This window comes from Drosophila pseudoobscura, chromosome 2 (assembly GCF_009870125.1).
Source record: "Drosophila pseudoobscura strain MV-25-SWS-2005 chromosome 2, UCI_Dpse_MV25, whole genome shotgun sequence".
Classification (NCBI taxonomy): Eukaryota; Metazoa; Arthropoda; class Insecta; order Diptera; family Drosophilidae; genus Drosophila; species Drosophila pseudoobscura.
The window spans coordinates 18,482,240-18,498,679 of NC_046679.1; the positions used below are offsets into that span (position 1 = coordinate 18,482,240).

Consider the following 16,440-nt stretch of genomic DNA (forward strand, 5'->3'; position numbering starts at 1 on the left):
TAGATAGATTTCGCTATTGTGCTTCATGCAATATATATATTTGAAGCTATGAATATTTAAATGTCTGTTTTTAAAACAGACGAGCCCGTTTATTTTTTTTTTTTTACTGTATTAACAAAGTTATATAAATATGTACATATTTTATTTTTTCAACTTTTGTAGTTGTGGAGCCGATATTTTAACTTTTCCTGGAATATTTCTGGCCAGGGACTCCTCCTTTATACTTTTCAGTAAATCTCTTTCCCGACTATTGCAAGTCTTCTCCTTTGCAAAGATATTGAGTGCCAATTTCGCAGCTTTTCCTCGTTTTCCGGTACCTGGTGTGAGCTTCACTTTGAATCTGCAACAAAGAACAAAATGAATTGCCCATTACCGTCAGTTCGCGCACAAATTTGATTAAATATACATATATATGTACTATAATAAAAAAGAAATGGGGCCAACGTCGACAAGAAAAAGTCCAGGATAACTCAGAATCAAATTATCCAAAAGGGAGACCTAATTGGACAGTGTCAAGAGGCTGCGATGGTTGTAGACTGCGAAACAAATGAATCTCAAATGAATACTTATCGTATGGAACCTGAGCCTTTAGAAAAGATTACAGATACAAAATTGGGTTTATCTACTATCAAAACCTCAAAAGATAAAAGCTTCTTCCTTGTTGTTCAAATTTTTACACTTAATAAGGTAGCAGGAAGGACTACTTCGGTTAGGCATAACATTGACACTGAAACTACAGGACCAATTTGGCAGCTACCAAGTAGGGTTCCACTAGCCAAGAGGGAAGAAGCAGGAGAGTAAAATTCAGAAATGGGTCGTAATGGAATAATAAAACCGTCTATTAGCCCATGGAGTTCTATAGTGTACTACTTAAAAAAGAAAGATGGCAGTACACGATTTTGCGTAGATTATCGGAAGTTAAATGATGTATTCATTCAAGAATAGACGATTCCCTGGATTCCCCATCTGTCGCGATATGGCTCCCGACCTTGCACTTACGAAGCGGCTATTGGCAAACGGGGATGGAAGAGAAGAGAGAAAACTGCGTTCAACGCTAAACGGATCGAGAAAGCTGGGCTACAACTAAATCCGAAGAAATGCTCATTTCTCCAAGCGGAAGTTAAATATTTGGGTGACCAAGTAGCTAGAGAAGGAGTCCACATTGGTAGAAATAAAGTAGCGGCAGGTACAAACAGGCATTGTCCACAAAACTTACAAGAGCTTAAAGATTTTTAGGGGCTGTGCACCTATTATCGTAGGGTTGTTCCTGGGTTCGCAAATGTGGCATGCAGCCTACATGAACTGACTAAAAAAAATCAATGCAACAAATGCACAAAGAAGGAAGAAAAAGCTTTTCAACAATTAAAAGTTCTCCTGTGTTCAGCGCAGTTCATATTGGAACTCAAGTAATTGGAGGCCAAGAGAGATTGATGGCCTATCAATCGTGATGAGCGTAAACAAATTCCACAAGTATTTATACGGGCAACAATTTTATCTGTGAATTGATCACGCAGCGTTTTTATGGCTTCTATAGTTCAACGATCCAGAAGGACAGCTCGCTCGATGGATAGAGCGGTTGCAAAACTTTGACTTCACTATCCAGCACAGAAAAGGAGGATTATACGGATATGCTGTCGCACTATCACGTCGTCCTTGTATATCTTAAATATGCTTGAATTTAGACAATATTTACGGTCTGAAGTTAAAGAAAACCTAATTGACATAAAACTAAAGAATGTTCTTCCCATCTTCCCCATCTTCAAAAAGATGATGAGGACGTTGATGATGTTAAAAGGCAGAACATGGTAAAGTGAGGATGGGAAAACCATAAACTATTTTTTGGTATTACCAAAGAAACGAATCATAGAAGGCATACAAAAGTACCATAATGGATTTGGTGGCAGACACCTGGGTATCAACAGAACAATCGAGAAGATAAAAAAATTATTCTTTTGGATTGGTTGCCAGGAGTCAGTAACTGAGTGGATGATTACAATTTAGTGGAAATAGCAGGCCCATTCCCAACCAGCGACAGTGAAAATAAATATGTGCTCGTGGTAATTAATTAATAATGGACGGATGGACTATCGACTCGGCTATTGACGCTGATCAAGAATATACATATATACTTTATGGGGTCGGAAAGTCTTTCTTCTGGACGTTACACAAATCCAATATACCCCTACACTAATTGGAATGCGCTTATTCCAATGTTTTTAATGGCATATCGCTCCGGAAAACATGATACAACAGCGACCACGCCGGTGACAGCAATATTTGAAACGATTTAAGGCTTCTGGTTGATTTGAAATTCGGCATAACCCCAACTTTTAATGGAACAACCAATAAAGGTGATGGAAGGAACAAGTTTAACGAGATTCACAAATTCATAAGCCCCGATATTATCTAAAGGCGAACACTGAAGCGTTTCATGATGGAGATTTGGTGCTGTTTTATAATCCACAAAGGAAGGATTATCCTCGAAGCTACAGACAAATTGGGAGGTTCCCTATACAATCATAAAACGGATCAATGATGTGGTTTGTCGCATTCAAAAGAAAGTCAGCCGAAGATAAAAGTGATACATCTCGATAGACTGGCACTTTACCATGGAGGAGACTAGGAACTTATTCGAGATGAACTAGCTTAGGTGGAGGGCCGTGTAACGAATGAGAAAATCCAGCCGTGTTATTTCAAAACCGTGTAAAAAAAGGAATTAGGTGTAATTCGGAAACTGCCCCTCACTCAACTAATTCAATTCGTGACAAGTCGTTTAAATATTGTATGATGATTTATACTTCATCGTACTCATTTACACAAATTCTATCGCGTATCGTTGGAATTTGTTTATTTCTTGCGCAGGTTAAATTCGAATATTTTTCGGTTAGGAATTCGGTTTTTTCCTATTCATGCAGACCTCTAATACGTTGGAGTTGGGAACATCTCCAACTTTCTTCTACATATGCATGTACATCGAGTACTGAGTATTCTAAAATTTAATTTTTACGTAGTCTTATTCTACGATTGGTAAATTGCAAGGTTTATGCTTTCAAACCTTTGTAAAATATGGACCAACTTACTTATAGTGTTGCAATGCCTGGTATGGAGCAACGACTGGAATGGCAAAGAGTAACTCATCGCCTTCAATCGGCTGTCCAGTTAGACTGTTCAGTATATCCATGTCAACTCCAGCAGGCATATCATCATTTTCGTCCAATTCCATTTGGTTTTTAGGATTGGGAACGACAATTTTCTTAGGCTTTTCTTCTTCATTTGCGGAAACAGATTTTGCAACGTCTTTGCTAGTATTGATGCACACTTTTCCTTTCCCTGACGAGTTAAGTATCATCATACGGATTTCACGTTCCTCGTCATCTTGATCTTTATATTTTGATTTCATCTTTTTTAATTTTCCCTTCTGACCTCGCTTAACTTGGGATGAGACACTTGGTTCTGCATCTAAGGATCCTTTATCTGATAGCTTTATTTCTGGGTGGGACGATCGGGCTTTATTTTCTTTATTTTTTTTGGCATTTTGTTGCTTTTTGCGACTTGGTCCAGCTAATATAATGGATGTTTCCTCATCGGTAAATGGTTTGTCCTCTACATTTAATGAATTCGGTTTTACTGTTATTCGACCAGTGTCATGCTCAATCTTTACTTCAGTATTGGGAAAGTCAGAGTTATCATTTCTGTGATCTTCTTCAGGTATGCTCACAACCTGCGGCGTTTCCAAATCTTCGTTAACTTCATTTAATAACATATCCGTTAAATCGTTTTGTTTGAAACTATTTTCGAAGGGAGCATCATCTATGCTTCGAACCTTACGCTCTCCCAAATGGCGTGTTACAAAACTTTCTTCTAGTTTAAAAAGTAAACTAAGTCCCATCGTGAGGTGGCAAGAGGGTAAGAAGTTCTTTTTGCCTCTGATCATAAAGCTGCCCGTTGCCAAATACTCTCCCGTTGGAGCAGTTTTACTAACTTGGTCGCTGGTTACCCAATAAGAATTTGTAACCACTTTGGCATCCCAAGCAACGCTGTATGAAATGGCCATAGAACCGGCTTCTACTAAAGTTTTAGGAGGTATATCTTCTCCAGTTGAATTCCGTATAACAACGCTGGAAGCGCCTTGAATTTCGGCATGCACATATATGTCTTTCGGACGCATGTATCTAAAATGAAAAGTACACTTAAAAAGTCTGTGTAGAACACTGCCCAGAATCTACTTACCTTTTCACAATCAGTTCATTTTGCTGCGCATCTCTTCCTCCAATTACTAAGAAATTTTCCGAACTTATAAACCAATAAAACTTTTCAAACCAGAACACTTTTCGTGCCTTAACTATGTTCGATATAGTTCTTACTTCTTTAAGCGTTTGTTGCGTTTTACGCTCGGCAGATTTGAGCGCCTTTTGAGAAGCATCAACAGTTTTCTGTTCTTTTTGAGCTGCTGAACGTTTCAAGTCGTAGTAGCGGCGAGCATTAGCCCAGGCTGACAAAGCTAAGTCCACGTCCACAACGGTCAACTCTTGACAGTCTTTTTCGTTTTGACTAACATATGGATCACTGAGGATCAAAGATATATGATTTATTTCTAATTTTAACTGTTTTATCGAACTAGCAACAACATCACCATTTGTCTGAGCCTCTTTGACCAGCTCATGGATATCTGGCCAAGTTAATTGACTTGCAATGGCAGACTGGACGGCCCGAATCGCATTATCTACCAAGCTTTGATTAGAAGTAATTAGTTCGGCTTTCTTTTTGTCATCATCTTGCACCTTAGTTAGCTCCTCCAGTCGCTTTGCATGATCCTTTTTTACATTGGAAAGCTTTTTTAAGGCTTCACGTTCCTGTTGCAGCGTTTTCATATCAATCTTTTGCGATTCTTGAGTCGAATAAAACTCATCGACAGCTTCCAAAAAGGATTCGAACATTGTAAATTCATTATCTTTGAATTGAGCGAAGAGGAACGGTTGAAATTCGATATTTCTTAAAAAATATTCAATTTTTCCGTCTTCTATTGGTTTTTCCTCTTTTACATGAATAATATATCCCTTGGATTCACCATTGTTTCCATCTTTAATAAGATTCAACGCACTCTGTAAATAGATTGAAATGATTAACTTTTATTATGGCACTGAACATATTCGGTTGAGCTAGAATAAAAGGCATTTTTTGTAATGTTCTTGAAAAAATTAATAAATAGCTTTAAAAACGTGTCCTGGAAGCCACAAACTTTGTTGCTTTATTAACAATGAATCAATCTATGCAAAAAAAAATGCATACATACGTATGTAACATTTTCGACCTACTAAATATTTATACTATGAACGAAAATGTATAATTTTAGCCAAATAAAAAATGACTGCAGTGTTCTGGACTCTAAATCTTATTTCTGCCACTTAAACTATTATATTTTCCAGTTATTAGCTTCAACTAAAAAGTGGCGCATCGGATTTGGGGGCCGATAACGAAAACACAGGTTGCACCGTCTCGTATCTTCAAAATTGTAGATGCCACAGATTTTCGTCCTTTGTGGGAACGGAAGGGGGCGAGCAAAATTTTGAAATACACTTGTAAATGTGCGATATTACAGGATTTCGGATACAAAATTTGGTTATAGACATTATGGTTGTACTCATTTTGAATATCGGGTATAAAAAGTTCAACTTGCACTGAGCCGTCTCCTCACACACACGACGAGGCCAAGACCAAAACAAGCTCGCACGTGGAAAATAAGAAGTGAGTTGGTACATCATTTTATAGCGACAGCCGCATTATTTGAGGCTGAGGCAAAACGCAAATTTTTTCATCATCATTAGACAAGTGTTCCTTGCTTCAAAACAAAAATGGATCTACAAAAGCCTGATGAACCATTTAAATAGCCTCCGCAAACAGGAGAAAAAGGCTCTACATCCAAAAAACCTAGGGGCAAAACAAAACCAGGTGAATATAGATGGGTTCACGAACGAAAAAATATTACACAGTAAGCAAGACCATAACGCGGAATACGCTCATGTTCATCGTCATCGTTCATTTACTTTGGGTGTGCTATCCAGATTCGAAAATAGCAAAAGACATTAAAATTGGTCGATCCAAGGTGCCCAAATCCACAGGAAATTGGCACAATATCCCGGAACGGGATTCGTTTTTTCCATATCCGGTTCGTTCTTTTTAACAAATTGAATGCCATTAAAATAGTTACTTGCAACTGACGGCGGAAACACAATAGTTTAAATCAAGCTAAGTGGGGACACAAGCCTATTTCACTAAAAATTTACATGCTATTCCTTGCACCTAATTAGACATAATGTTCCAAGAGAACGCAGGTATTTAAAGAATTCCAGGAAATCTACGAAGTAAAACCTCATGCATTTTAGGGAATAGCCATGACTACATTAAGGTTGTAGCCACCGTAATGATACTCGATGCTCAAAGAGAGTATATGAGAATATGAAATTTGTGGGGATAGTTGATGTAAAAAAGTGTAAGTCCCATAAGGAAACGTTATCGAGCCCATAAACTTTATACTATGCAAATCAATTTGCAGTGGCTACGCAGCGACTGGCTATACTCCATGATACTCCAATTTGAATTATTATTAAATCAGGCAGGCTTCGTTTTTCATTTACTTTTTTAATGCATCAATAGGTCATCTATTTTTTTCCTTTTGCAAAAGGTTCGTTTCGTTGTATAAAAAGTTGTTTACCTTTCATTTTGCCAACTTCCGTTGGGAGCCCCAATTTATGTGTATTCAGAAGTAAATCGAAAAATAAGCTATTGAAAAAGCTCAACTAAACAAACATCAATCCCGCCATTCAGTAGAAAAACCCAAGTGTGCTTACCTTTACAGCCATTTTTAGAGTTGGTAGATCATTTACCAAGTCAAAAACCTTTACTTCCGATTTAGCATTTTGTAGGTTTCGCTCCTTTCGTTGTTTTTTTGTGTTTTGGGCCTTTTTTAAAGGCTCTTCTGGTCTATCTTCGTTTGAAGTGGTCCCCTGCGGCATTACACGATTTTCTAAATCATGTAAAAGAAGAACATGCTCAACGACGGCAGGGCCACAATTTAAAACCGGCATTAATATTTGTCGCAAATGTACGCCAGGAGGGGCTTTTTCCAGTAGGTCTGCCAAAAGGTCCAGTGAAAATTCGTCATCTTGATGCTTAGCACGTTCAACGGGATATTTTTCACGGACAGCAAAGCGTATATTCTCCCCTTCAGTGTGTGGCCGAAGGATGTAAAGTGTTGTTAATTCAAAATCCGTCAAAATCAAATTTCCGCGATCGTATAGTTCAAGTAAAACATGATAGGCTGCATCGCCACTTCCAAATTGAAAATCTACTATTCGATCCACACCCAATTGACTAACTTTTTCCAGGCGCTTATTTTTTAGGTGTTTCCTTAACTTCATACTGAAGCCAGAAGGAGCCACATTTTTGGGCCACTCAAACTTGGTTGTGTGAAAGCGAATACCAGACTCGATCAAAAGCGTGATCTTCTGAACTGCTCCATTTCCTTGCAGGCGGAAAAGGTACGTTTTGTTATCAATGTCGTATATTTGATTTATTCGCCAGCCGACCAACCTATGATAAAAAAATTTAAATTAATAAAATAAAAATAAACATAACGTGTGTACGTTAGTTGTATGCCTACTTTTGAAGTTCAGCGACTCCGCAAATTATATCATAAGTACTGAAACGGGTCTTCATAGCTCCAGAAATGGCTCAGATGTCATATGAATCGAAATATGAATTCTTCGTGAATTTAGGGATTGAATTAAGTGTATTTAATACGGGTAATTCAACAATTTTGACCAAATTCGGTCCCCTATATGATAACAGAGAACACTTTTTCTTTAATGATATTTTACGTGTATTTAGTGACGAACCTATTTTTAATAAATATCGATAGCTGAGACAAGTAACAAAATTGATAACAAGCTAAGAATGTGTTAAATAGCAGATAAAACGTGGAGTGGTAGGAACTTCGGACAGAAGTGAAACAGCTGACAATAACAATAACGAAGTTCTAGTCTGAATTCTAAAATTTTACGAGTTTAGATGAATGAATTGCCGATTTTATTATCTATACAAGAACTAAAAATATCTGTACTCAGAACAGAAAAAAATATGTTTATTCTCCTTTTTAAATTTATTATATATTAATAATTTGAGTATCGATTACTAGATAAGTAAATTCGTATTAATACTAGAAAAACAATCATTGGTATTTCGCGTCACAAGAAGGAAATCAGTCATATTCAATCTTTCGCTGTAGAACAAGCAGGACAGGCACAACAAATATGGAAGGAGGTCAGCGATCAAGCGTAATAGGCTCTGCACACTGAGCCCATCCCGGGGGAATGGTGAGATTTTTTAGACAGATGTGAAACTCCGTTTCACACTGGCACCATCCACCATAGGTCAAAAACAGCTGATAACAATAACAAGTGCAATAAATGCGCGGAAGATTTATTAATTTTTGGTTCTTATACTGGATGATGAAGATGTAGCAATTATTTCGGCCGTGATTAGCAACAAAATATGCGAACAGCCCGATAGCAGCATTAGGTCTGGTGATTTTAATCAGTCAGCAGAACAGATACGATCTGCAATCGCAAAATATTGTGTATTAAGGTCGTCGACCATCTTTTCCTGCCTCATTTCATGTTCTTCCTGTAAAGGTCCTTCAGCGATTCCAGTCGCCCTTTGGCGACCCCTTGTCAGAAAAGGTGCTGGAGCTATACAATCCGTCCAGATCCACCTCGACAATGTCCGAAAAATTCATTATTAAAGAATAAATTATGCATAACATAAAGCATTTAAAGAGCATAGAAATATTTGTTCTATGTTGTCAGTCGTCTGCTATTTATTCGCCACACAATTGCAACTTCAGCCTGGCAGACTCGGCCATGCCGCATTCAATCTCATCGCCAGCCTTGAATGCATCCGAGCCATTGGGCATGATTGTTGTTGTTTTTTTTTAATTTTGTCACAATCATTATTTACGTCTTCGCAGTGAATACCATATTTTCGTTGTGAACGAAAATTATTCATAGTTGAAAACCATCGGATAACTATCTCATAGAAACGTGCGGTTTAGGAACATCCAAATGGTGGACTAACTGGGAAATTTTCGGAACGGCAAAACTTTACGGAGATATTTATACAGATGTGAAACCGCGATACTGGTATCATCATCTAATAATCATCACAAAAACAGTTGATGACAAGAACAATAACGAAGTTTTTTTTGTGAAATAGCGCCACAAAGCAAAAAACAGGAGGAGCACCAAGAAACAAAAACGAGAGATACTCGAGCAATTGCGAGCAGCCAAGGCCAAACCAACTTTCAAACAGAGTCCAAAGAGTAACGTTTATTGTAAATATATGTACATATGTATTGTTTGAATATAGCCAATAAAATTGCCAATTTATTCTGTTTAATTTGTGAAATATCAAAATTCAGGCAAAAACTCTGTCATTGTTATTGTTATCAGCTGTTTTTTGATGGAGTGTAGATATTGGGCGGTGCAAGTGGGAATCGAGGTTTCACATCTGGCGAAAAATCCTAGCGTTCTGCGTAGATGTATTGTGTGGGAGAATGCTAATAGGAACATCCTAGATGTCCAAGATTCATGCCCCCGGTGAATACTTTCGGCCCATGCCAGAAATGGATGGTTGATGGTGCCCTGTGGGAAGATGCTATTATGCATATTTCAGATGGATGGTAAAATTACAGAAATAGGCGATTGCTAAATTTTTTTTTAATTTCATTCCCGCAGGTATGTATTGGCGGCGCTTCGTCTGTTCATCGTTCTCCTTAAGAGCCACAGTAAAAGCCGCCACAATGATTACTTTTATTCTTGCTCTCATAAAAAATACATTTTACCTGCAAAATAATTGACATTTCTGCTTGCATATTTTATCTTTTTAAAAATTGTTCGCTGATGTGGACATAAAAAATTTTTTTAATACGATTTGTGTTAATGGAATAATCTAAAGTAAAGAAATCGTTGTAGTCGGAGGCCTTTAATGTTTCAATCGAAATATACCAGAAGGCATGTAATAATCGGTATTATCCCCTTCCACCAAAAATATTATGGTATTTGTCAACATGAATACGAGCAGACCGGTATCTGTTGATATACACGTGCTGTTTTTTGCTAAGTGCCGTGAATTATCTCAAACTACTCGCTCAGTATTTACAGTCCCATCTGAAATTAGAGCCTCTGATTTACTAGACAAGATCGTTATACAATTTGGCCTAACGACCATACGGCATAATTTGATTATTGCTCATAACGAATCGTTTGTCGAAAACTTAAATGACAGTATATTTTTGAAAGACGGTGACGAATTAGCTGTAATACCGCCTCTAAGTGGAGGCTAAGCCAGTCGAAATGAACCACATTAAATTGATTGACTGCCCAATCGACGTCACTTATGCAATAAATTTAATAAGTGATCCGAGTTGCGGAGCCTCTTCAATTTTTATAGGAACCACACGGGATAGCTTTCAAGGAAAAAAAGTAAGATTTTGAACTGAAACTATTCTACACACGTGCTGTGGACATATGTACATGTATGGTCAAGTAAATTTGTATGTAATCCTAACGTTACAGGTGGTATCATTGGCATATGAAGCATACGAAAATATGGCCCTTAAAGAAATGGATAAAATATGCTCAGACCTCCGTGCAACTTGGCCCGACTTAAAACACATTTTAATATATCACCGATTAGGAACAGTTCCCGAAAACGAGGCAAGCGTAGTTATAGCGGCTTCAGCCCCACATCGTTCCGCAGCATTGAAAGCAGTTACATTTGCTATAGACCAACTAAAATCGCGCGTACCCATATGGAAAAAAGAAATATACGAAGGTAACCACGATGCTGAATGGAAAGAAAATTCCGAGTCAATCAGGCCTAGTAAGACATAAAAAATAACGTTAATCCAGATTATAAATAAAATATAAATATTATATTTCTTGTTATGTAATTTACAGAGAAATCTTTAAGTAGTTTTAATTATTCTGTTTGTAAAGTCGATGAGTCGCGCGTCGTATCTCGAAATTTAGTACAAATTAGAGCTAATGACTGCGAGCTAAAAAATCGTGTAGAATGTTTTTTTAAAAGAAAGAGAGCAGAAATAAATTCTTGTAATGTAATAGACTTCAAGCAGTCAAATTTAAGCTCTAATATTAATTCCGACACAGAAGTAGACGTTTCTTGCGCTAGAACTCAAAGTACGATTTCAAAACAGGAACAGTCGAATTGTCATTTGAAAGGTGTGTATCAATTGCTAATTTTCATGTAATTAATTAATTATGTATGTACATGAATGTATATGAAATCATTTTATCGCAGTGCGGCGTGCTACAAATCGTTGTGGACCACAACAGATGCAGTTCCGGCCCGAATACAAACATGAACTAAGTAGGCTAACGGCATCACGTGTTAGCACTAATGAAGTAGGAGAATCGTTACAAAATTCACGTTTACATTCAATTGAAACATACATGGGCTTGACCAGCAAAAACAATGAAAATATTATTAATCGTATTAAAAATGTTGAGAACAGAATTTTACTATTGGAGTCCACCTCGCCAGAATACCAGCATTTTGTAAGTAACATGATAATCCTTAATTATTTTGATGTTTCCTTATCGAGCTTATTTTATTGTTTTTAGTTCGAGCAGTCGTGTATGGATCAACCGGAGAAAAAAATAAAAACAAATAAAACTTACTCCGCCCATGAGCTGCGTGTATATATCCATAGGAAAAATAAGGAATGTCCATAAACCTGATTAAAATAAATACAGATTTTCGATAAAATTATATTACTGCACATATTAACCCATCCATTTTGTTTTGTAAAAATATTTACCACGCCCGTGACATGTTACCCTGTTATAGTATTTTTCAACTGAAATTGGAAGCTAAGGAAGTACCAGCAATGATCCATTGCAATGCATTGGCAGTAATCAATGATTATAATCACTGAAGTAAGAGACATAATAATAAAGACAACTTTGTTAACTATAGCCAGATCTTTTCATTAGGATCATCCAGAGGTGAGCTAATGCATTAAGGTACGATGACTATTAAAGGAATTTAGTCAGGGCAACTTTGTTGTTCTGGAACCATTTCACCATTAAAGAGTGATTGGGGTCACTAACTTGCTGGAACTCCCCTTTAATGGCATCCAAACAAATTATTCTTAGTTTCATCTCACTACAACACATTTTCCGAATTTGCAAGTGAAAAATACACCTTCGCGAAATTGACTTGGTTTCTGAAATTTTTTTTCTGTTTTTATCGACATCGGGATCTCTGATGTTTCGTTCTTCCGCGTGAATATGGTTATTTTTTGTAGTGAATCGCAGGAAACACTTAAACATTTTAATATTGTGGCTATATCAGAAATTCGCCAGGTTCTGATTTTCCCTCTCACAAAAGTTTTCCGACTTACTTCTGAAATCATATAAATTGCTGTTCCCGTCTTCCCATTATGCAAGATTTCTTCGTTTTCAAACCGAAAACATTTTCCTCAACGAAATGAAAAGTAAACGGCTCTTTATACAACGATTTTATACATTAACATAAATTTGACACCATTACAAGGGCAATTTATCTTGTACCTTCTTTATACAAATTTATTCTTAACCTATCTTCAAATTTTGCTCGGAAATAATTGGTCGTTGCAACAACACTTTTCGTTTTCGTAAAAACAGCTGATTTAGTCCGATTAGGTTATCAGAACGTTGGCAAGAAATACATTTTTTCGCATAACAACACAGATTGTTCCCATAACATGCACGTAACAGAACATCTGGGTAAGGACAGCTGTTATGCAGCAAGCTTAGACGCGAGCGAGAGCGTGGGATTGCCCGAGAGCGTTAGAGCTGCTCGGGGACGCTGTTAAGCCGAGTACGAGAGATTGCGATATAAGGAGACGAAAGAATTCCGCTGCATACGCATACGCATACGCATACGCATTGGAAACGACAACACCAAAATGCATTTCCTTTGGGCCGCAACACTGGCAATAATTTAAAATATTTAAGCTGCTTGACCCGACATACTCCCCCCGTTAGAAGCCTGACTTTCAACAGCATCTTTAAGGGGCAGCAGGAACAGCTTGTTGACGGCGCGCTTGGTGATTCCAGATGACGTCTTCAGCACAGCAACTCGGGAAACGCCATCTCGTCCAGGCAAAAGCTCGACCACTCTCGCCAGTGGCCACTTCATGGGAGGAAGATTCTCATCCTTGACAAGAACCAAATCTGCGACTGATACACTAGGCTTCGCAGTGCGCCACTTTGAGCGCTGCTGCAGTGACGTTATGTACTCCTCCTTCCACCGGGACCAAAAGAGCTGCTGCAGGTACGAAAAAAACAAACCACTGTGAATTTCGCTTCGATCTAATTCCTCAAGCTCGCCGTGAAACATTTCAAATTTGCCGATCAACTTCTCGACTAGCTCTTGCTTTACCACGAGCATGTAGTCATAGTCCGACGACTATCAGATCGGGGAAATCCATACATACAAATATTAGAGGAGACACACGTACAAGAACCAGTACTGAGAACAGCACTAGCATAGATAGAAAAAATTTGCAAAATTCCCGACCCCTGACTTACGTGCCGTTGGAGAGTCCAGAAGCCGACGAACTTACACCGAATCACTTTCTGCAGCAAAGGGCGACAGCAGCGCATAGGAATTACGCATCGTAAGAGTACACAAAGTGCAATTTTTCTTTAGTCGGTATTCAAAAAATAAACTCAAAATTAAATAAATTATAATTTTAAATTCAAATTAATGAAAAGAATAACAAGCGTTCTTTTATTATATAAATCAACTAAAGTTATTTCAAAATTTTTAACTATTCTCAATAGTTCATTTAAATGAGTAAAAAAAAAAAAAATCGAAATTGTAAAAATATGTGGTTTAAACTAAGGAATACGAATAAGCGTGGATGTCGGGTATAAAACTTCAAAGATATCGCCTGATAGTCTAAAGGTTATTCATTATCCGTAGATGCCCAACTGTTGTTTTTGGTGCATTGTTGAAAGTTTATCTTCTCAGGATTTATTTTAAGACAGATTAGGAAATTCAATCTCATCGTCAACTTTCAAAGGTTTTTGATCAGGACGACGTTTTTCTCCAACATTATTTGTTCCAACCCTTTCAAAGCCATTGCCAGCAGCGGCTACAGGTCGAGAGGCTCCGCGTTGTGGGCCACGGAAGCCCACTCTGCGTGCATCATTAAAATTATATTGAATATCAACAACGTGCTGAAGACGGCCGACTCGTTGAGGATACATCGATGGGTCGTATTCAAAATGATCTTCACTGTTTATTTCCCTTTTCTTGCTTAAAATAATCATCTGTTTCCATTCAGAGTTATCAGAGCCTTCCCCAGCCTTTCGCAAATTAAAATTAGGCTTGACACGTTTGTCTCTTAAGGCTTTCCATTCATCAAGCGTCATTTGCTTTGACTCCTCCGCCTCCAGAGTGTTCACAGGTTTGGCCAATTGTTCAGTGCCCGAGTCGTCTTTGTCTTCAAGCAGTGGCAAGTCGCCCGTTTTAATATCCTCAATGTCTTGTTTTGGAGATCCCCAATTATGAGCACCAGCACCCTCGCGCTTATCCACTGACTTTATACCTAAAAAAATTATACAAAATTAATTTTGTCAATTAATAATTCATTTTTTAAACTCTTATCAAATGATCATTGAATAAATTTATATATCTTTAAAAACTCTCCCAAATAGGGAGGGAGAATGATCCTCCCGACGATATGATATTTCATTAGAAACGATAGAAAAACTATGACAAATCGACAAATAGCTTAATTTGTAGCTTTATCCCAGTCCTTCTATTTGATTCTGCGTTTTTGGTTTTCTCGTATTGTAGATGCCACAGATGTTCGTCCTTGGTGAGGGCAGAAGGACAGACCGGGCTCAATCGACTCTACTGATCAAGAATATATATACCTTATGGGGTCGGAAACTCTTCCTTCTGGACGTTACACACATCCATTTTCACCACAAATTTAATATACCCTTATACTCATTTTGAGTATCGGGTATAATGACCGAAACCATTTTTTTGTTAGAATGTTTTTGACCGCCGAAATCGGATTTCAATCCCCAGGAAGCCTCAGATTTTACTTTTAAATATACAAAACGGCACAATGTATTTTTACCAACCAGTGTTACAGATGTGTACATGGGCGGCAGCGAAGCAGCACAACAATATCTTATGAACTGCGCATTGGACACTGCCGGCCCTTTTCTCAGAGGGTACTAGTTAACTTCAGAGTGACAAAGTGGATTCAAAAATTGATTTGAACACTTACATATGTTAGAACCCGAGTTTCTTTGAGAATATTTAAAAAACTTTAAACAAATTTAATAACTTTCTATTATTTTAGCTACCCAATTTTAGCGGTAAGAAAAATTCGAAATTAGTTTTCTGTAAGTCAAAAAAACCCCAATTTATAGATTTCGTGCAAATAAATAAAAACTAATAGCTACATACATAAAAAAAAAATGTATTTACCGGTTTTGCCGGATCCTGACTGACGATCAAATTCACGCTTTGCATATTTTTCTCCGGTACGGAAACGTTGTGGTCCTCTATTATCACGATCCTTAAATTGACGTTGGGGAATATCGTTGCCAAAATCTACTCCACCAAAACGATTATTTTCATTCGAGGGAATGTGCACAATGTTTTTAGCATCACTTAGTCCTTTATTTTCCTTTTTGGTAACATTTCCTACGACTCGTTTTACAATTTTTTCTGTTTTACCAATATTGTTATTGTTTCCAGTCATTGGCTTATTTTCCTTTTCCGGTTTATTTAAGACTGTTTTTTTAATCTGTTTCTTATTGCTAAGGCCGACATTCATTTTTGTAGAGATAGCTTTTGCGACATCCTCGTCATATGTTGACAATAGTTCATAACGATTATATCCTGAATTGTCCATATTTTAAAAAGATTTCCAAAATGCAGTCTACTCTAATGATGGCGAAAATGTTTTAAGATTTAATACTTTGCTTCATTTCCTCCTACAGGGATACTTACAAAAATTCACTAAAGCGAATTAAAAATACTTTCGAAAATGCAAATATTAGTATTAATAAGAAATTAGCCAATATATTTATCGTTCCAATTCAAGGAAGAAACAGATGGTAAATTCCATAGATTTATATGTGTATCAAATTAATGGTACTCCTGCAGTACCAACAAAAAATTCCGATATTGATATAAATGAAAATTGTATAAGAGAATATTGTCTTTGTTGCTTCATATTGCATAAATTAGATTGTATTATCAATTACATATTATTTTACTAAATTCTTTTCAAAAATGTATCCAATTCTCTTAGTTATGGTGTGAAAAAATTGTCTTGCTTCGGCA

At 37.2% G+C, this 16,440-nt stretch overlaps 4 protein-coding genes across 6 annotated transcripts; 2 read left to right on the forward strand and 2 right to left on the reverse strand.

The window, feature by feature from the left end:
• Positions 1–47: 47 nt before the first annotated feature.
• On the reverse strand, positions 48–7,716 carry Clbn (Nuclear export mediator factor NEMF homolog Clbn). Its single transcript, XM_033379754.1, has 5 exons — positions 7,661–7,716; positions 6,849–7,590; positions 4,231–5,102; positions 3,081–4,172; positions 48–340 (listed from the first exon to the last, which is right to left on the reverse strand). Exons 1-5 carry the CDS (start codon positions 7,714–7,716, stop codon positions 142–144), a joined length of 2,961 nt encoding a protein of 986 aa, XP_033235645.1. The 3' UTR covers positions 48–141.
• Positions 7,717–10,083: 2,367 nt separating this feature from the next.
• On the forward strand, positions 10,084–10,523 carry Mocs2A (Molybdenum cofactor synthesis 2A). Its single transcript, XM_003736621.3, has one exon. The coding sequence runs from the start codon at positions 10,109–10,111 to the stop codon at positions 10,397–10,399; it is 291 nt and encodes a 96-aa protein (XP_003736669.2). The 5' UTR covers positions 10,084–10,108; the 3' UTR covers positions 10,400–10,523.
• Positions 10,374–11,865, forward strand: Mocs2B (Molybdenum cofactor synthesis 2B). The gene is made up of 5 exons (XM_001359062.4): positions 10,374–10,538; positions 10,632–10,938; positions 11,016–11,297; positions 11,377–11,633; positions 11,700–11,865. The coding sequence occupies exons 1-5, from the start codon at positions 10,410–10,412 to the stop codon at positions 11,808–11,810; spliced, it is 1,086 nt and encodes a 361-aa protein (XP_001359099.2). The 5' UTR covers positions 10,374–10,409; the 3' UTR covers positions 11,811–11,865.
• Positions 11,866–13,988: 2,123 nt separating this feature from the next.
• Positions 13,989–16,231, reverse strand: vig2. 3 transcript variants are annotated; one of them, XM_015182138.2, is made up of 3 exons: positions 16,105–16,231; positions 15,577–16,038; positions 13,989–14,677 (listed from the first exon to the last, which is right to left on the reverse strand). In XM_015182138.2, exons 2-3 carry the CDS (start codon positions 16,004–16,006, stop codon positions 14,106–14,108), a joined length of 1,002 nt encoding a protein of 333 aa, XP_015037624.2. In that variant the 5' UTR covers positions 16,007–16,038; positions 16,105–16,231; the 3' UTR covers positions 13,989–14,105. The 3 variants fall into 3 exon arrangements, with proteins under 3 accessions (XP_015037624.2, XP_001359100.3, XP_033232516.1); XM_001359063.4 differs by having other exon boundaries at positions 15,577–16,033; positions 16,105–16,228; XM_033376625.1 differs by lacking the exon at positions 16,105–16,231 and having other exon boundaries at positions 15,577–16,093.
• Positions 16,232–16,440: the final 209 nt, after the last annotated feature.

Coding starts and splice junctions, on each gene's coding strand:
- Clbn (XM_033379754.1), bottom strand. CDS start 7,716: ATGAAGACCCGTTTCAGTACTTATGATATAATTTGCGGAGTCGCTGAA. Junction 4,173..4,230: donor AATGAACTGATTGTGAAAAG/GTAAGTAGATTC, acceptor TTTTCATTTTAG/ATACATGCGTCCGAAAGACA. Junction 341..3,080: donor CAGGCATTGCAACACTATAA/GTAAGTTGGTCC, acceptor TCTTTGTTGCAG/ATTCAAAGTGAAGCTCACAC.
- Mocs2A (XM_003736621.3), top strand. CDS start 10,109: ATGGTATTTGTCAACATGAATACGAGCAGACCGGTATCTGTTGATATA.
- Mocs2B (XM_001359062.4), top strand. CDS start 10,410: ATGAACCACATTAAATTGATTGACTGCCCAATCGACGTCACTTATGCA. Junction 10,539..10,631: donor ATAGCTTTCAAGGAAAAAAA/GTAAGATTTTGA, acceptor CTAACGTTACAG/GTGGTATCATTGGCATATGA. Junction 10,939..11,015: donor TTCCGAGTCAATCAGGCCTA/GTAAGACATAAA, acceptor TGTAATTTACAG/AGAAATCTTTAAGTAGTTTT.
- vig2 (XM_015182138.2), bottom strand. CDS start 16,006: ATGGACAATTCAGGATATAATCGTTATGAACTATTGTCAACATATGAC. Junction 14,678..15,576: donor GTCAGGATCCGGCAAAACCG/GTAAATACATTT, acceptor TAATTTTTTTAG/GTATAAAGTCAGTGGATAAG.